A 22,383-nucleotide genomic window follows, 5' to 3' on the forward strand; every position below is an offset into this window, starting at 1 on the left:
GGAATGTCTCATTAAAACATCAACTTGCAGTAAACAGGTAATAGAAACACTGCAAGCTGTAAAATTATTCTTCAAAAGAGAATCACAAATTTATTAGCATAAAAGATTAGCGCTTTCATTTCATCACCATGAAAAACTTCATCAGATCTGATGATGGCAATGAACAGTTATATCATGAGATCTGCACCTTTGTTTTAACTGAATAAAAACTGTATGCATAATTAAAGAGTTGAAAATCACATTGTATAGTAGAAAGTCTTAAGTAAATTAAGTTCCATTTGAATATGGACTTCTTTCCGTAGGTTAATTCAAATTATAGAGCAAAAAGCATACTACATGGGAAGATGTACAATTACTGACTAAGTTATTGGCTTAGAAAAAATATAAAATATATTTTTTCTTAGATATCATATGTTTTGACAATGCTGTAAGGAAGCTGGACATTTGAAAGGAACACGCATACATCTACAGTTGCATAGTCATGCTATGTCTACTTTTATTCACAGACACTTCTGCCATTCATTATGGAAAAAAACTTGGATATAGTAAATTAAAGTTTGGTTTCAAATCTTGAATAAGCAAATACACATTGATAACTACACTTCCATATGCATACAGTTATGAGGCATACAGTTCTCATTCTTTACTCTAACTACATGTATTTTAGAAAATAAAAATGTTTATATTTCTGAAATGTCTAGACACTCAGGCCAAGAATTCTCCAATGTTATTACTCCCCAAAATCACAGCCTACATAATTATAGCATGATGTTGTAGAGGACGTGAACTCTAAACTAATACAGGGTTCTTGTAATGATGGCAAACTACATATCTCACTGTTCATTACTCATGCTCATAAAACTTACAGTTTTTTTATGTATCAGCTTTGTGAAGTTGAAATATCTTCTTGTATGAATCCGTTTAGCATGAGTTCTGTGTTGCAGATTCTTTAATATTTAACTCTGGCCTTAATACTACAATATAACACTTTGGGAAGAAAATGCAGCTTAAAAGCCCAAATCCAGAAGACAAGATAGCAAATATCTCCACAGCAACTAAGTATTTTCCTTTGGTACTTAGGTATGCTGGTACAAACGTAAGCCAAACACTAACAAATATTAACATGCTGAATGTAATGAATTTTGCCTCGTTATATCTGTCTGGTAAGTTTCGTACTAAGAAGGCAACTACAAAGCATACACTTGCCAAAAGCCCAAGATACAGGAGCATACAATAAAACATGGTAACTGACCCTTCATTGCATTCAATTATTATTTTATCATTGTATAATTTCGTGTTTTTTTCTTGGAAAGGTGATGAAAGTCCAAGCCAAAGAGTACAAATAATGATCTGCAGAGTGGTAGAGCAAAGGCCAATAAAAACTGGTGTCTTGGTCCCAACCCACTTCTGCAAGAATCCCCCCGGCCTTCTTACACTGAATGCAATAAATACAATAATAGTTTTTGCTAGAATGAAAGAGATGCAAACAGAAAATATTATACCAAATGCAGACTGTCTCAATAAGCAGCTTGTGTTGTTTGGTTTCCCAATGAATATCAAGGAGCAGAGGAAACACAAAATGAGAGCTACAAGGAGGAAGTAACTGAGATTGCGGTTGTTTGCTTTAACAATAGGAGAGTCCTGATGTCTAATAAATATCCATAGTGTGGCTGCAGGGATGATGGCAAATACAATGGAAACTGTAGTCAGTACTGCTCCCATAGGATCCTCAAAGGACAGGTACTCTTCCTGCTTTGGAATGCAAATTTCCTTTTCCTCATTTGACCAACTGTCGTCAGGACATTTCATACAGTTAGTAGCATCTGATAAAGTAATGAAAAAATAAATCACTAAGTTAAAAAAATCACTTATGACTATAACATAATTTGCTACAGCATTTCCATTATTTATTTCCATGTTAGCATATAAAATATACCTATATGAAATATTTTTTTCTATTTTCTTGTACCACAGTCCTGAATTATGGGACAGTTCACACTTTCCATCCTTTCCATATTTCTTTCTAATCCATTTTTCAAATGTTCATATATTCTATATCACAAAAGACTTTCAAATTTAATTTCTAAATATTCCCTGTTCAGATATTAGATTATTCTACCCCACTTTAAGGAGTTCTGTAAGAAATGTAGGGGATCAGCCACGAGAGGTACCAAACAGATTGACAAATTATAAGCTGTCATTATGAAAATTGCAATTGCAATCACACTGAGGACAGCATGTAAGCTGTCAAATGGTCATTTCCATTTAAAGGTGACTACAAGTTATTAGGTTGCTAATAACTTGTCAATACTTAAAAAAAAGTGGAAAATGATAATTTGAAATCAGATGAAGAAGTCTGAGAGGTGCCAGTCTTGTGCCTTGCCTAAGGTATTAAGTGCTATGTTACAGCTTAGTTGACAATTCATGTAATACTCATTCTAATACTTCTGCCTCCTTTATAAAGTGGGAGTGTATGTGAAATCAAATTCAAATTTCAAGAAACATCCTTATGTCAGGCATAAAACATTAAACTGAAGAAAAATATCTGGACAGTGACTGCTTACTATAAAATCATACTAAAAGGATAAAAAGCCATAACAATTCTATTAATTTAATAACTATATTTTCCAAATAACAAAATTGTACAAATAAAGTGGCAGTGGTGCAATGGTTAAAGGAGTGCTGTCTATCCATCACCCCACCATTGGTATTGTATATATCCACATGGGAATGAGTATAGTCTGGGAAGGAACATCTTTCAGTTTTATAAGACTTTATGAACAGACACTCATTGAGCTTGAAAACATAACTCTACTCTATGCTATCAAGACTAAACTACTGTATTACCACTGCTAACTAGTGGAAAATAAAGACCTAGAATCAAACTACAGTCACTTAAAGATTCCTGCTTAAATGACCAAACACCACAATGTATTTTAGTGCTTGTATCTGCTTTAGTAGTTCGGACATCTTCAGAAATACACTTACATGTAAGATCACCACTGTTATAATAAAATACAAAAATATCACTAGGCACTGTTACTGAACAAAATGGTTTAAAAATCTTTAATTATAGCAATGTGGTTATTATTGACACCTCTAGTAACATTTTCTTAAAAAGAGATTTAATTTTGTTCCTTCAAAACCAATGGGTTTGAATAAACTATTGCTGGAATTAAAATGGTTTATTTGAAAGTTGATCCTCTCCTTTATGACTAACAGCCAAACAAGTGGTTCTGATAGACAGTTTAGTGTAACATGGAAGATAACTTATATTCTCTTAATTTATTGACAGAACCATCTAGTAATTGTGACATCAGAATCATGATGCCACATTGACGAGAGGGTAGTTCTTATGAATTATGATTACTCTTGTAAAATTTTAGAATCACCTTGGAAGGATAACTGTTTTTCTAATCTTGTTTGTGAGCTTTGCCTTTTTCCAAGGGGAGATTTTTAAGAGTGCATTTGAGTATCTGAAGTAAAAAAATCCTGTTATATTTGCTTTATTTTGGAATTCCTAAAATATACAATACTGATGTATAGCCACCTTTATACCCTACTGTTTGCTCAGCAAGGTCAAACATGGAACCACTTGCAAAATATGCAGATCCTAAACTGGAGAATCATTTGTAATAGTAAACATATTGTAAACGCTTTATAATACTACTTAAAAGTAATTCAAGGTATATTATTTTTGAACTGATTGGCCATTTGTTACAACTATTGTAGTAGACATTCATTCTTTTATCTCCTACAATGTTGCTCTTAAATGTTTTAGAATGCCTATTACAAATGATAATTCATTTGCTAACATGGAAATTAATATGGATATCTTGTTAAGAGAATTTGTTTTGAAAAATAATGTATGTATTTGAAGGGGGTTATTTTAAGCAGCATAAAGGGGTGGCTCTGGAAGTGGCTTCTACCCTGTTTATGTAAGCACAAGGATGTAGTACAGAGAATGGAATTCTATATTTAATTCAAATATTGCTAAAACATTTTAAATATTTGTGTTTTTGATATTTTTCATATGGAAAAGAAGCACTAGGTTTTTAGAGAAAACTTTTTAAGTACATAGATAATAATATCGAATTTGTAAGACTTACATTTACATTCAGTGAAGAAATTATGTTATTTGGATATAACCCTTTATAAAAACTTCTATAAAATGCCTTATGAATCATTGATTTTTTAGAAGTCTTCATTTTTTTCATTCTTATTTATTTCTCACTAGTAACAATACCTATAAACAGAAAATTAATTTAGTTAAGGGGTTATGGTTAGACTCTCAAGAATTTTATCTTTTGATATTAAATTTGAAGAGGAAGCGATTTAGTTGAAGCTGATGTTGCAAGAGAGGAAATGCCCTGTAGATTTACTTCAAATACTACAAAAGAAAGATTTGAGGGAATGCACCAATAGATTTAAACCTATTTGGAAGGTTAAGCAAGCCAATTGCAAGAATTGATAACACTGTACTGTATCATAATTAACTGGAAACAACTGAAATGAGACTGAGGCAAAAGTCTTAGCTGTTAATTTACCAAACTCGTGCTGAACAGGTGCCAGTCTCTCCTTTATGGGCCAAGTCTTGTGTACTTTTCAGAATGAATTTTCCAAACAATGTAGTTTGTTCAATAAAGCTTTATTAGATGTTCACAATATCAGAATACTGTCTTCATTAACAGTGCTGATAATAACAGTGCTGCTAAATATATTCAAAGTTTCTGCACATATCTTCTGATTGCCCTGAATAATGTAAATGGAAACAGTCTTTATTTGACCTGATGTCCATACTCAGGCTTGAGTGTCTGTAATGTCAGGTAGAATGAACTAAATAACCTTAACTGACTTCTCTAACTGTATCTGAAATATATTTTAATAATATGAAAACCCTGTGATGCTTTGCACACCCTTTTAGGCTTGATCTTAATCTAACATTCCATTAAGGAAAATTCTGTAGCTGGCAAGATTGTATCTTTCCCTTGAGAAAAGAACATTCTATATTTCTGTATTTTCTGCACACTTTATATTTATCTTTCCTTTTTAATAAGCTGTTGACCAGCAAGTTTATCCTTTCTTTCTGCTTAACTGTCTTTTATGCATAAATGAAACACAATTTCTAGACCTATTTTACCCCTTAGCCTGTCTAATGTCTAATAACTACTTTAAAATGGAAGTCCCTAATCTACCAGTTGCCACTGAGGTCCCTGATGAAAGTCTACAGGGACCTACTTCTGTAGTTACCTTACATCTGTATTGCTAACTACGGTATACAGCTTTATGCTGGCTGACTCATAATCTGAATATATATATATATATTTTTAATTTGGTAAACCTGCAATTTTAATTTTTGTTATGTGCTCAGTATAGTACATTTCACCTAAATCTCAAAATATAAAAAATAATAGTTACTTCACATGAGCATTTATGGCCTGTTTGGATTCAAGTCCTTTAACTTTATGATTTAATTATAACTAGGCAATTGTTTTTCTTTATCTGGTGAAAACACTTGCAATTTTAATTCTGACAACAAGGTGTCACTTGAGCATTTATGACCTGTTTGGATTGAAGTCTCTTAACTTTATGATTTGATTTTCATATTACCTAGATTCTTAGTCTTTAGAGTTTTTAGTTCTAAGTTCTGATGTATGAGTGATATATTTAAAACCTGCACATTATTCTGAAAATAAGTGTTTTTTTAATTCTTTGTTTTTTAAAGCTGATTAACGTGTCTTTGGGAAACTTTATTTAAGTTAGACAGAGTATGAAATTTTAACCCTGCCTATTTTTCTTTCATTTCTCTGTATGCTGAAATAGAACAGTTACACTATTACCTATGTTTTTAACCTCATGAATTGATGCCTTAGTGTACTATGATATCTGTCTTTTATAGCAAATGAAACCTTTCCCTGTTTTTATAGATTTACATATTTAAACATTGTACTGTTTCCTTCTATTGTATAGCCTATCAAGAATGATGGCTATTTTCTGAAGACTAATTGAAATCTGCACTAAAAATATAACTTTATAAATGGTCTTGAAGCATAATTACCATATCCTGTGTTAACCTGTGTCTATAAATTTTCATTTAAATTTGCTCTATAATGTTACTTAACTTTTTTAACTTTTATGAATATTATGAGCTATAACAGTTCATTAAAACCTATTCTTCCCGTATTTCAAGTCTGTAGATTAGCATTGCCTGTTAGTGTCCTTTTAATTTTTGACTCCGGTACAATAATTATGTAAAGTGCACTGTAACCTGTAAATGTGCACTGTAATCTGTAAACTAATTAACAAATTAAGCATGCCATGTTATGCCTTGAGTGCATTGAATAACTATTACTCCCTATTCTTTATATAACTTATCTTAATAATTTACTAAACTTATGTTTTCTATATTTCAGGTCTATACCTTTGCATCTTATGTTAGTGTCTTTTTTTTAACTTTCTGACTAATGCACAATAATTATGTAAAGTGTAATGTAATTTGTAAATTAATTAACAAATTAAGCCTGCCATGTTATACTTTGAGTATACTGAATAACTATTACAACCTATTCTTTAAATAACTTATTTTAATAAGCCTATAAAAAATAATTCTGTCACTTTACCCTTTACTTATGACAGAATAATGTAATAAGCCTGTTACAAATAAGTCTGTCATTTTACCCTTAACTAATGACTAAATGATGTAATTCTGTTACTTTACTCTTAAACTAATGACTGAATAATGTGAAGTAACTATTATTTTTTATATTTTGAGATTTAGGTGAAATGTACTATACTGAGCACATAACTGAATATGAATGTCATATTCTGAATCTTTTTTCTGCATGAAATAAGCATTTGCTGCTAATAAGCTCTTGCAGGTCTATAAGCAAACTTGATAACCTCACAATAAATTAAAATAGTAATGTAACACTGTGCATTTCTGCATCTATATAATCAATTTTAAATGTTGAACCTTTTACATTTTCTCTTATGAGTCTTAGATTTTGACATGCTGTTCTGTGAGTGAAATTCTACTCACTGCCTTACTAAAACTGTTTCTTTAGCTAATCATTTAACTTTTCAGTAGTACTGAATGCTGCAAGAATTTATCATTACTGTCTACAATTTTCTTGGATAAACAGTAAACCTGTAAATGCATTAAATTGATTTTTGCCATACAGCCTTATAGCATATAGTACTGTCTTTAATTCAGCTTGCTAGGTTGGCTGTAATTTGATCTGATGTGCTTGTCGAACTGCCATCTCTGTATGAAACATATATAGTCTCAAACTGATTACATCATGTACTTTTTTATACATAGGATATGAATTCTTAACTGCATTGTCACTTTTACAATGTAGCTTTGACTTTAATGTTTGCATTCTGTAAGCTATCAAACATTATTTTTCTCTGTCTATATTATGATATTGTTTATGCATTGCAACACTGCTAAACAAAACAATAATACAAAAAAATAATTTGCCAAATCTATAACTGTAAACCATTTATTCTGTGAATTAATTTGACTGTTATTTCTGATATACTTTACAAGACATAGATGTATACGGTTACCATTTTTTCCTCACTGGCCACACCCAATATTTCTTTCTGAGCACTTCAGATGTGTTAGCTGAACTGGAATTTATTTTATCTTTAACCCATAAATCTGCATGTTTTGTCATAACTAATTCTTTAAAATCTCTACATTTGCACAAATCTTGTCACTGAAGTCAAAAACAGCATATAACTCTAATGACATGTTTAGCTGAATGAAACATGGAGTGCTGCACTGGAATGAAAACACTGCACACAGTCAGACTGCTGATGCAAGGTTCTATGGGGTTTAGGGAGTTACCCCAATTAGTGGTCCCTAATCTAACACCAATCAATTATATTAATGAAATGTCTGATGGCAATTTCGCTGTTATGATTTTTCAGTATTAAAATAAAATAACATTTCAAATTGAAAAAAAAAGATTTTTTTCAAACTTGGTGATGCTTTCCCCTACATCGGACACTCTTCTGCCCTCCATGTGTGTGCTTGCTGCCACTCAACAACCAGAACATGTGCCAGTATGCCTGCCACCCATTATCCTGATTTCCCTGCTTTTCTGGATGGCACCACACTGACAACTTGGATAACTATTAACAGGCTCCCTATCAGCACATAAAATGGGACAGAACCCCCCCCATTGAACAACCCACTCCATATCTGGAATGTGTGCCAGTCTACCCCCACCCACCAGCCTGAATTTGCTGCTTTTCTGGACAGCACAATACTAAAAACTTGGAGAATTATTAACGGGCTCCCTAACAGCACATAAAATGGAATGAAAACCCCCTCCCTATTGAACAATGTATGTACAGCCTATACTTTGGCAATGTCTGTGGTCCTAGTCCTGATATAATTAGCTGTTACTGCTAAACTAAGCTATTTAAGAAATTACCTACTGTCTTTGTAAATAATTTGTGTCACGGACTCTGCAAGGGCTTGCACACTTGCAAAGGAGTCCCGAGAGCATTTGTCTCCCCATCTGGTCCCCTCCTTATCTTCTGACTTTCTTCTTAGTTTTAGTATTTCCGCTCTCTACCCACTAGATGGCACTGTAACAGAAGGTAAAAAAAACCTCACTAACTAGCTCACATTAGCTGCTTCCCTTGAGACTCCTTTAAACTGCCCCAACTAAAATATTTTATTGTGTAATACTTACAAGTGCCTGCTCTGATAACTGGACATAGGGCCTAGGTGTCTGAACTCTCTGGTTCCACTCTCCATATCCTACTTTCAGTAACCCTCAAGCTTGAGCCTAGCATACCTTCCCACATAAAACTTTACTGATTGTTTTCTTAACCATATACTTACCTCATTCAGCTGGGCCAGCCCGGTCCATTTGCTCTCACTATGCTCGGGCTAACTCCGCTTCACTACCCTACCCCCATTTGCACCCACCCCTGACATCATTTCCTTTATTGTCTCACTCAGTAAACCACTCCCCCACAAACCCCACCCTCAACCCCTAACCTCCAATCACAGTCTTTCTCCATCTCCACCCACCTCCCCTCCCTACCACCACCTATAACACTGATAGTTCTCACCTTCACTAGCTAACAACTAACTGGTGCACTGTACTTCTTTCTGTTCTTAATCACTATCCATACATCAGCCTTTATATCTACATCTCTACCACTCGTGCAATAATCTCTCACCCATCAACACTTCACCATGACTTTCTTCACCCTCCTCCTAGCACTACTAACTACTTCTACCCTAATTATTCTATACAACCTCTCCTCTTACACCTTTGCCCTGGAAGCAAACTACTGGTCACTTACCTCGACCAATCCTCCAGTCTTCTCACAACTCCCTCATTCATTCATCACAATACCACCATCTACTCTGTCAACAACCTTCCCTCTAAAACAAAGTTGCTTACTTCGAAGCCTAAATTCCCTAAAGGAAAACCAAAATACTATCTACTTAACACCCCTACTCCACATCCTATTCCCAATCTCCTTTCCCCTCTACTCACAGGTGACATACACCCCAACCCTGCAGCAGGCCTCCCCTCCCTGTGTGACTCTATCTCCACACAGTCCACCCCTCTCCACTCCAATATCTCCCAAAACACACCTCTCTATATTCCACTAACATGAAAAGCATAATGAACAAAACTACTAAATTCCATTTGGACTAAAACTAAACTCCCCTCCCACCACCAACAGTACAGACATCTACACATCCTTGCTAAAAAGCCATTACCAATGATAAGAGAAACTTCTATACAAACCCTCCAAAGTCATACCTAAAACACCCAAAGAAGTTCTCCATACAATTAACCAAACCCTTCATCCAGGCAATCCCTCATCTCCCCAACCTAGCCCTACAAACACTCCTCTTCAAACTGCTACTAACTTTAGCTCCTATTTTATAGACTCCATTAGCCAATTCACCAATCATCCTAATTCCAACACTGACACTACCCCATCCACCAACCCTCTTAAATCCTCCAACACTGACTCTGTCTTCTCACTAAAAGCTGCATCCACCAACTACATTAAATCCCTGCTTCTTAAACTTAAACCCTGCTCCACCTCAACAGATGGTCTCCCTCTCCTCTTTCTCCAGAAAGCAGCCAACTCCATTGCCCTACCAATCTCTAGTCACATTAACATTACTGAGTCCAAAGTTCCTGAAATTTGGAAAAAAATTCTACACTCTACCAATCCATAAAGGAGGCAACTCTATTGAACTCTCCAACTTTAAGCCCATTGCAATTCTATTACCCCTCTCTAAAATCTTAGAAAAATGTGTACACAAACAAATCCTACAATACCTCATACAAGAGAACCTAATCACCCCCACCCAACATGGCTTCCGCCCAGGTCACAGCACCTCTACTGCTCTCATTTCCTTCATTAACACCATCTTACAAGCCAGAGACCAGAACAAACTAGTCTCTTGCCTCTTTCTTGACCTGTCAAAAGCTTTTAACAACATCTCTCACCCCTCCTCTTAAATAAATGCTCTAAACTCAGCCTATCCATCTCTACTATCTCCTGGTTCTCTAGTTACTCAGCAATCATTTCCAATCTGTTAAATGGCTTTCTGCTATCTCCCCTGAACTTCCTATAAATATGGGGGTTCCCCAAGTTTCAGTACTGGGACCATTACTATTTAATATTTTCACCAATCTATTATCTATCTCCACACCACAATCATCACTGGTACAATATTCTGATGACTCCACAATCATTACCATAGCCAATACCCTCTCTGATCTGCATACTACAACTCAGAACTCCTATTTGTCTATTGAAAACTGTCTCAACCAGAATCACCTAATCTTAAACCCAAAGAAGACTAAACTCTTGGTTTTCATCCCAAAACAATGAATCATCTAAAACCTTCTTTCTCTATCACTTCCAAAAATAATACACCCATCACTGTTGAAACTCACACCAAACTACTCAGGGTTATTATTGATGACCAGCTGAAACTTGACCTACATGCACTCAGTAACATTAAAAAAAAACCCACCAAAAACTTGGACTCAGGAACAAAAAATTTTATTCAGTAAAGCCAAGACAGCCCTATTCCATACCTACCTACTACTGACCCTTTTTTATGGCTCTCAAATCTCCACCAACTTACAAACCACACTTCTCTCTAAACTTGAATCCACCTACAACAAGGTGGCCAAATTTGCTGCCGAACACCCCTACTATTCTCATCACTGCTTAGCACCCAGGAAACTAAACTGGTTAGAGCTTCTCCACAACCTTCTCCTCTCTCAGCTTCAGATAATTCACTCTATACTGCACCTTTCTGTCCCAGCATTACCTCTATCATTTCACCCTACTCCCCACCTAGAACTCTTTGGAGCACAGAACAACATCTCCTTTCTATATACAAGCCAAAGATCAACATTTGCAAGAACCTTTACAACTATTCCCCAGCTGAGAGCTGGAATAAACGTCCACTGGCTTTTCAAAATATTAAGCCTAAACACCAGTTCATAAATGCTGTAAAAAAATACCTAAGCAATACAAAGCTATGTCAGTGTAAACATCCCGCTGATTGACTTTACTCCTCTCTGCCAACTTGCCTCCTTCCCTTCTTCCATACCTGTCACCCTGGTTCCTTTTTCTTCCACTATGTTTCTCTACATTACTCTTACTAGTTATAGTTTCTATACCTTGAAGCTGCATATTTACTTCTTATTCTTATTCTTTCAGCTTTTCCCGGTTATGGGGTTGCCACAGTGGATCATCTGTCTGCTCATGATTGGCAGTGGAGTTTTATGGTGTTGAGTTGCCAGCCCAGTGCCCAACCTTCCACAGAAGGCACACACACATGCAAACACACACACACCTAGGGCCAAATTAGAGTGTCCAATCCACCTACAGCATGTCTTTGGTATGTGGGAGGAAACCAGAGCACCCGGAGGAAACCCACATGACCACAGGGACATGCAGACTCCACACAAAAGACACCCCAGCCGAGAATCAAACCAGAGAACCTCTTGCTGTGAGATGGCAATGCTAACCGCTGCACCAGTGCGGCCGCCCTATATTTACTATAGACCCAAATAGGATTTATTTTGCTTTAATTAGTTCTAACCAGTGCTGCTATTCAGCCAAACTAATGATCAAGAATGTAAATTATCTACGTGTTTCCTTTTACTATGTATTGTACCAGGTGTACTTTTCAGACTTTAGAATCTGTTTGTCATTCATTAGAAACTTAGCTTAATTTTTACTACTGGTAACTATTGTTTATATAACTATGTATTATGTTAATGTAGTTATGTAATTAACTAGCTATGTTTTTGTGGAGCTTTTTTCCCCAGGTCTCCACTGAAAAGGGCTGCAACTCAGCTGGACTAACCCAGTCAACAAATGTCAAATAAATAAATAAATAAAATAAAAGGCTAAAAAATAGTATGAATAAGAATATAAGTGGATATTGTACTTCGTTTTAAAGAAAGAAAGGGCTATTATGATTATCATAGAAAATAGCAACAATAGAAAGTTTATCTATAGAATGACAAAATACAGGGTTTGTCTTCAATGTGATTATATTTAGAAGACAAACCATAGGATCCCTGGATCTTAAAAGATAATTTACTATAGGAGTAAATATATAGTAACTCTGAAGTTATGTATTTAGCCCAGTGCCACTCCTGTGCAGTGCTCTATGTAGGTAAGACAGACTAACATTTTATGTTGCAGAATATACAAACATATGTGTAATACATGCAATACATAACACAAGTGCATTATTTTGATTTCCATTTTCTAGTAATTGCTTTTTTGGCAGCCACTATAATTAGACACAAGAAGGCCTTACCATGTCTAAGCAATTCTGATTCTGTATCATAGCTCAGAAAAAGCATCTCCCTAGTCACAGTCCCAATCCGCCGACCCAGCATCTTCGACAGTGCATCCCACAGGGAATACTTAAAGTCCACCAACCCATTGCACTTCCAGAAAATATGTTCCCAAGTATCTCTTTCTTCCTCGTTGCACCTCCAACATTTCCTGTCTACCTGAGGAAAAATTCTCTGGAGTCTACTTGGGGAATAAAAATATCCATGTAAACATTTCCAAGCAAAAATCCCAAATCTTCTAGATTTTGTTGCATATTTGGGAGACACACATATACCCTCCCATTGTTTCTTTGTAAATTGCTTATTCAGCCTCTCTTCCCAATCCTTTCTAACCTCCTCTGATTGATTCTTATAGTTATCATGCAATATTTTATATGCTCTACTAATTATTCCTGTTTTAATGGCAGCTTCTGTTCTAAATTCTACTAAAAATTCTACCAGAATCTAAACCAACTATATTTGAAGTATATACTATATTAGTAGTGAATATTGTAACAGAGATAAAGCAACTGGAAATGAGATCTTTAGAAAAGGGTAGGAGCAAACTACATAGAGAAAAATGGGAATTGTGGGAACAATAACACAGGGGAGGAATGAGGTTTAAAAGACGGCTGGACTTAAATGATGTTTGGTGGAAAATGTTTGGGTAGATTATAACAGATGTCTAATGTTTGCAGCTGGAAGTGTGTCATTATGGTTTGTAATTATGTCTGTGTAGTTCATTTTCGTTTTTATAAATATAGGATTGCTTATGTTGTAAATGATTGTTTAATAAAGATGTTTCTTGTTTAAAAAAGGGGGCAGGAACTGAATAATTTTAGCAATGTTGCTTAGATTATATCACATATAGCAATAAATGTTTAGCATATTTTTTGATAAGTTTAATTTAACACTCTCTGATCACTTTTGTATAAATGTAAATTTTCCTGTGTCACAAGTGATGGTTCAATAAAAGTGTTTAAAAACGCGAGTGTATTATATAAATATAGCTTAACATTCAAAGGTTTTACATAATTTATATGTTTGTATTTATTTTTTTATAACAGAAGAGGTAACAAAACCTGAATAAGGTTGTGCTTGGGAGTGTTATTAAAATATCATAAAGTATGTTGGCAGATAAACATTGGATACTACTTGTGGATCAAGTATTAATGATATAGTTTCAGTTAATATTCTGTTAAAGCTTTGAGCAGCAAAAATATGAGTGTGCATTATTGGATATTATTCCATGACCCCCCATTAATATTCCAAAACGTGCACGCTGATTGGCCAGCGTGCACGTTGTAAATCGACTTATACTAATGGAAAAAGGTCCGGTCGCCCGGACTTTTTCCATTAGTATAAGTCTCTTTTAAAACACTGTCTCACTATGTTAAAAGAGTTTATCATAGCGACACAGGTTTAAAAAAAGCAACGGAGATCTCCGTTGCTTTTTTTAAAGCTGTCTTGCTATGTTAAACTCCTTTAACATAGCGACACAGTGTGTAAAAAGGAACGGAGATCTTGCTTTCTCGCTATGTTAAATGGGTTTAACATAGCGAGACAGCTTTAAAATAAGCAACGGACATCTCCGTTGCTTATTTTAAAGCTGTCTCATTACGTTAAACCCATTTAACATAGCGAAACAGCAAAAAGCAATGGAGATCTTGCTTTCTCCGTTGCTTTTGGCCACAGCTCTGATGTACTGCGTAGGCATGCGCAGTACATCAGAACTGCCACGGGCTTCATTGTAAATAGAAATACTTTTGATAATATAAGAAGAACTTTAACATTAATTGATTTTGCAAATAGGAAAAAGAAAGATTTAACACTTATTAGTCTTGATATAGGTTCAGCATTTGATTCAGTAAGTTGGGACTATCTGTTTACCTTACTGAAATGCACAAATTTCTCTGATGCATTTGTAAATTTAATTGAGCATTTATACAAAGGAACACTGGCTTATATTAAGGTAGGAACATATGTTTCACAAAAATACCCATTCTTAAAGGTACAAAGCAAGGATGTCCACTTTCTCCACTATTATTCACTTTAGTAATGGAGCCTTGGGCTAATTTGATTAGAAACAGTACTGACATAGAGGGTTTTGAAATAGAAGAAAATACAACATCAAAATTCAACTTTTGCAGATGATGTTCTAATTACATCAGCAGGATCTAATTCTTCTATGCAGTCTTTATTTGATAAAATGATGAATTTTAAAAGTATTTCTGGTTTAATATTCAATGAAGAAAAACTAAAATACTACCTATATATACACAAAAATACTCTCATTAGTGATTTTACTAAATATGTACCCAACTCAGGTCAGATAACTTATTTAGGTATAATACTATCTAAAGATATTAAATCTATTATATATAATAACTATAATACCTGTTTTCTTAATATACAAAATCTTTTTAATACCTGGAATAATATGTTTTTACTATGGAGGAGAGACTTACAATTATTAAAATGATAATATTCCCCAAGATTTTATACTTAATACAATCAATAATACTTTCACCTACAAAAATAACTATCAAGAAACTGAATACACTAATGTTAAATTTCTTATGGGCACCTAATAGACCTAGGATTGCATTAAAGAAACATACTAATAGCTGGTCTCAAGGGGTATTTCTTTTCCAGACTTTAATTTATATATTATCTCTTCTATTATAAAAGTTATTACTTTATTAATAGATCGGTCATATGTCTAAAATGGAAAGATTATTGGGAGCTAATTAGTATGCACTTCATGAAAATCTCCTTAACACATAAAAATATGATTATAAATAACTCCATGTTGTGGTTGCTAAAGGAATTTTGTACTTCACCTATTACACCTAAACATATGGTCTGTTACCCATTAAATATTATTATTAGTTATCGTAACTTTATATTCATGCACCCTAAGTATAGGGAATGGAATTTTATTGTATTCCTATAATTTATACTCAGGGTATGCTTATGTCATCTACTTCTGAAGGAGCTCATTTAGCTATAGATAATAATCTAAAGTACTGGTATCAGCTGATATCTGATAATAAAGTTAAAATCTAGATTTCTTAAAACAAGAATTTGATCTAAGAGAAACTTGCTGGTTAGAGGTTCAGATCTTTAGACAACATCTCATTGATAGAATAGATCTAATGTCTATAACAGTTAAAGAATCTATTCCAAAACTGATTGATTACTTGATAATAAATTTACAGCATAAAGTTTCTGATAAAGGTAAACTTTCATATATACATAAAATTATCAGACAAGAAACTTTTTACAATGTAGATTCATACTGGAATTATTTCACCTCTATTAATGGGGACCCACCAACTCAACAAGATAAACAATATATATTGGAATCTGCTTATAGAACTACATCTTCCATTGTCTGGAGACTTTATACATGGAAATTTTTACATAGATCTTTTTATACACCTTTGATGATGAATAAAATTAATAATAAAGATAATCTATGTAAGAGATGTAATGTAGAAATTAATGCTGACTGGGCTCATATGTTTTATGACTGTATGAAGTTGAAAGAACACTGGAAGTCAATTAATGAATTTTTGCAGGCTCTTTTTACAGATAATTTCATTATTTCTAAGTCTCTTATATTATTCAACACACCTGTACCTCAATGTGTTAAAAGATTAAGCTTCCCTTGTTATGGTCTATCCTAGCAGTGGCTAGGAAAATAATAACTAGAAATTGGATTTCAGATACACCTCCTTCGTTCAATGAATTTAAAATGTTATGAATATAATGTGTCATATGGAAATAAGCACAATTAGAATGAGAACAACTAGAAAAACATCACATTTTATTGTATGGGATAATTTACAAAATTTGTTAAAAAAATTCTAATTTCAATAGCACAGTATTTTAGTTTAATTAATTGATCTGATTGTAGTGGATGTCTTTGTAAATACTTTAGTTGTTTTGTTGAATATTATAATAATACCTATTTTTAGTTATTTGTATAAAATTGTTATGATATTTCTCTTATATGTTAAAACAATAAACTTGTTTTGAAAAAAAAAAGAACTGCCACGGATACCAGACAGCTGCGGAAGGGCAGCAAAGAGGCATTATACAATGCCATTATTTAAGAAAAGTAATTATTTCTTTTCTTAAATAATGTCATAGTATAATAGCAATAACCCATGCCTGGGTGTGGGTAATGCGGGATTTACCTACGGTTGTCTTTGTCTGGTCCCTCGGGCTTCGTCCTAGGACCAAACCACGCCAACCATGGGTAAATCCTTCATTACCCACACCCAGGCGTGGGTTATATCATAAAAATATGATTTTTATTTGCAAAGAGAGGTTACTATTGTATGTAAATAATTACATTAATATGTATATGCTCATTGTTACAATAATATAGATGGGTTGATTGTCTGACTTTGGTCACATGATTTTTGTATTATTATATTATAATAGTGATTTTTTTACCTGTGTGTATATTTCTGAAATGTAAAATACATTGTGGCATTTGGTAATTTGAATGGGTATCTTTAGTTGGTTGTAGTTTGGTACTATTTTCTAATCCATACTAGAAATAATGTCATACAAAATGGCTACGCTGTCAGCCCTGGCCATGTACCTGCATAGATTTATAAACTGTGAATGCTTATCATGACTGTATCCTTTGTATGATACTTTAAGAATAAACCATCATTCATCCCACTGAATGAGTTTGAGACTTCTCTCCTGTCAAATTATTCTTAACCCATTTTGGATCACTGTTACTTAGCCAGTACAATTACGACAGCAATGCCAACAATTCCAAAATTTAGAGATCACATGCCTACATAATAACTTTCAGTTTAAGCTGACAAGTTAATTTGTCAAAGACGGCAGTAGCTCTAAAATGCCATTAAGCATAGAGTGAAATGCAGGAAGCTGAGAGCCTACCTACATACTGAACCAGCAGTAATTAGTACAGTTGGCTGGATGATCTCTACCATCATCAAAATTCAAATAACACTAAAGTTAAAATTATTCTGATCAGAAAAGAACTCCAGTAGCACTTATTTGTGAATGACTTGCATTTTGAAATGTTGCAGACACTTGGCAGCAAAACAGAAATGATTCTAGAAAAACGTTAACCACATTAAAACATGTCATCAGAAAGCCATAATTATATCACAAGATGTCTCAAAAATATTTGACCCTAATCAGAACATCATCGTTTGAGTGCTGAAAGACCAGACAGCTAATATCTGGCCCTCTGTGTAACTTAGCTTAACAAATCACTTTAACTCAACTTTGGCCAAATTCAGACCTTCTTTGGTAGTACCAATTCCAGTGCCTGTCTTTGGAAACCATAGACACAAGTGGACAAGTGACATTCATCATAAAGTTAAGCCAAATTGAGGATCATCTGACTCATGCATAACAGACCTCACATTTCTGATTCTCTTTCATACAATGGCATGAAAATTAATGCAAAATGTTCAGTTATGTCATATCTAACCATGTTGTCAATATCCTATAAACTTGTTCATATTATATCCATTTTAAAATCAGTTTACTATACAAGCCATATCTTCATGTAAGCCAAATATTCAGTTTCACAAAGACTGCAAACTATATGTGAAAATTTGGGATGATAAGCTGCTTTTAATATTACCTGGTTTGTTTCACAGTGATAGAATTCACTAAAGGCAGTAAAAAACCCAAGTCTACATATCAACTACACTTGCAAATATTGTCACAATCTGTCAGCATAAACTTTTACTATATCTACTATCCTTGATGCAAAACAAAAAACTTCAGTAGTAATATCTGCATGTACTTCTAAATCAGCTTAATCTCCATAGTCAGTTCACAGATGTCCTACAAAAATTATATTCAGGGATATTATGATAGTCAAGCTAATCAGATAGTTTAGCTAGACAAGGATTCCCAATGCCCCCAATATTGTTTGCTTTGGTTATAAATCTCTTTATCCAAAATAAATAAAATAAAATAATAATAATAAAATAAACCTGCAGTAAGACACACACGGAGCTCAGCAAAACGGACAACTGCTTTAATTAACAAGCACAAAAACAATCCACAGCAAGCTAAATCACAGCAGCACAGCAAATGAAATTGCAAAGCACAAGCAACAGCACAATAACACTGTAAGATTAATCCACATACGTTTTCGTCACAATAACTTCATCAGATACCTAACCTCTCTTCCTTTGGTGAATAAATAAACTAATCTAATTCAAATAAACCAATGAGTGAACAAATTCAATTACACATGCAAAATGCATTAAAACACATAAACCTTAAAGGTGAATGAATCTAAAAGTTAAAAACAAAAGTATATATAATAAATAGATATAATAAGTACATATGCATATATAGTTTGTTATATAAAATGCTTCAAACATAAACCTTAGTTAAAATTGCTTTGTTAAATATAAGTATTACCAGCACAAACCTGAAATGCTTCTAAAATTGTTTTTTTTTCAAAAGCAGAAGCTAAATTGAATCCAAAATACAATGAAATATCACCGTCTTGTGGACATTAAATTAAATGCATGTTCAACTTGTTAAAAGGTAAATACATATATTATTAATAAACTAAACCATAAAATGCTTGCATATATAATATATAAAATTATTTAAAAATATAATTATAAATATTATAATAATAACATGCTATAATTTAGCTGATCTCAATTTCAGCACAGGTTTCAAGGATAACATTTCATTTAGACCAGGGGCAGAACTTGCATCAAGAATAATTTGCCAATATAGCTCCCTATATTCCAACCGAGTCTCCCAAGGCCCTCTCCTGGGGTCTCGTGGGACTACTTCTATGATAAAAAACTAAAATTTAGCTTTGCCACAATTATTTTAATGTTTAAACAGAGCATTATTATCTTTTCTTTTCCTTATCTCATATAAATGCTCATAAATTCTCTGCCTCAATTTCCTCTCAGTCTTGCCAATGTAAAAAGAGTCACAGATTTCACTTGTAGCAATATAAAAAACTCCTGTGGTATTACTGTTGGCAAAACCTTGAGTAGTAATATACTTGTTCCTCTTTTTCAAAAGAATAGAATCACGTTCCTTGATGTTAATGCAATATGGGCAATGCCCGCATTTTCGTGTCCCTTTTTTTGTTATTGTAATTAGTGGGGTTAAGGAAGTTTGCCCCTGTACCACAGGAGTGATTTAATTTAATTTCCACAAGATGGAGATATTTTATTGTATTTTGGATTCAATTTAGTTTCTGCTTTTGAAAACATTTTTAGAAGCATTTCAGGTTTGTGCTGGTAATACTTATATTTAACAAAGCAATTTTAACTAAGATTTATGTTTGCAGCATTTTATATAACAAAATATATATACATATCTCTTTATTATATCTATTTACTATATATACTTTTGGTTTTAACTTTTAAATTCATTCACATTTAAGGTTCATGTGTTTTAATGCATTTTGCATGTGTAATTGAATTTGTTCACTCATTGGTTCATTTGAATTAGATTAGTTTATTTATTCATCAAAGGAAGAGAGGTTAGGTATCTGATGAAGTTATTGTGACGAAAACATATGTGGATTAACTTTACAGTGTTATTGTGCTGTTGCTTGTGCTTTGCAATTTCGTTTGCTGTGCTGTGCTGCTGTGATTTAGCTTGTTGTGGATTGTTTTTGTGCTTGTTCATTAAAGCAGTTGTCTGTTTTGCTGAGCTCCGTGTGTGCCTTACTTCAGATTTACCAGTTTTTATCTTGGGCCCTCAGAACACTGGTTGGGTTTAATAATAAAATAAAGTCACACCTCCTCTTGCAATCATGGCTCTGTCCCTGTGTCACATAAAAATATTTTCTGCTCTCCTCCTAACGTGCTACATCTCATCTCCTCACTGCTTACCTCAGCTATTCCGTACTACTCAAATACTCCCTATCAGGAACTACTATCCTACAAACTGTTTTCCATGCTATGACATATCTCCCGAATAGCATTATTTTCCAGATTCCATTCCTTCATTTTATGCTTTGTACTACCAATACAGAATTCAGAGTTTTGCTATCTATATACCAAGCTTGTTCAAATCAAACTAAGGTACAAAAAATCTCCTTGATTGTATATATTCCACAGTATAGAAATTTTCTGTCATTCGTGGATTATCCCTGGGATTCATGAAGCTTGCACCAGGCGCAGGCGTAGCATAGGCGGTATAATGCCAAACATGGCCACCGAGTGATTCAGGTGCGATCCAATTCCACCTGCACTACCTGCGTACGCCAGGTCTGCACAGCCCTCAGCTTAAGTATGCTAATCACCCCATGTGCAGTGCCACACCATGCAAATGAAGGTGCATAGCGATTCATGAAGTGGTGCAGGCATAGCGTAAGCCCACAGAAATGTAAACCAAAAAACACGGTTTACATTTTTCCAAACAGAACATCGGAGCTATGAAAGTGGACCAGACTCATGTATTACAAAGTTAACATATGCCAATGGCTAAATATACAGCCAATGGCATAAGAAAAGATGCACAATACCTAAAAAATATTTAATGTCAAGTCCACAGTAACGCAAAGTACAACTGCAGGGCATGTGTGCACAAACAGGAACACAAAGAAAATATATACAAATGTCATAAAATCGCAATGTAATACAAATCATGATTTCACCATAATAATCAATGGTATGCATGGTACACCACAACCAAGCTGCAAGAGTTGCTAAGGGTCTGTGACAGTGTTCGGTGCGGTAACTAGGAATTAGTAGTCAGTGCCATGCAAATGAGGCAGGCAATAGTGAATCGCAAACGTCCCGCCGGACTAAGGATGTACCATATGGCGCAGCGCTACAACACTTAGGAGTGGCTTAGAGGTATACATGACATCAGCAGTGGGGTGTGCCACCGTAGCTGTAAGCACATTGGAGCAATGCAGATCTGGCCTGGCCATTGCTAAGCAAAGCTGCAGGACAGGGGTGGGGAGGTAGGTATAGCATTGTTTAGCTGAGAGCACATATGGTGCCCGAAACCACATGTGTATGGGGAGGAAAATGTCCCCGAAACCCGGTAAGCAAATGCACGCGCCGCGCTCCATAGCTCAAACAGGAAGGTCAGGGGAAGAAAATAAGGTAATGCCACAGTAGCGTAATCGGAGTACAACTGAGCAATTAACACCTATTAACTCACAGCGGGCAATCGACAGCAGCTGACAAGTCTGCTTGCAGAAACCTGCAAAACAGGATAGGGGAGGTGTCGGATTGCAAAGAAAAGAGAACTGTCATAGCAGAGCAAAGCAAACCTGGAGTAGACCGGCCATAGAACACATTACGCAAGATAAGCCAGATGTAGGAAAGTACAAATGAAAGCAGGCTGCTGGATGCATGCCAGAAAATGGGAGGTGAAACGTGAAAAAATGTAAAGGGAAGGCAAGAGGTAATCCACGGCAGCCAAATGTAATTCAACACCAAAGGCACCACAATAGTAGTTCCTGTCGTAAAACACATAAGATACCCTGTAGCTATGATCG

At 34.5% G+C, this 22,383-nt stretch overlaps 1 protein-coding gene across 1 annotated transcript in view; it reads right to left on the reverse strand.

Moving 5' to 3' along the window:
• Positions 1-921: 921 nt before the first annotated feature.
• LOC122805932 (vomeronasal type-2 receptor 26-like) overlaps positions 922-22,383 on the reverse strand; it is a 225,905-nt gene continuing 204,443 nt past the window's right edge. The window contains exon 11 of the mRNA XM_044076175.1: positions 922-1,823. Within this exon, the coding sequence (XP_043932110.1) occupies positions 922-1,823 (902 nt within the window). The remainder of the gene's footprint in view (positions 1,824-22,383) is intronic.

The sequence above is a fragment of the Protopterus annectens genome, chromosome 7.part0 (assembly GCF_019279795.1).
Source record: "Protopterus annectens isolate FY-2018-M chromosome 7.part0, PAN1.0, whole genome shotgun sequence".
Classification (NCBI taxonomy): domain Eukaryota; kingdom Metazoa; phylum Chordata; order Ceratodontiformes; family Protopteridae; genus Protopterus; species Protopterus annectens.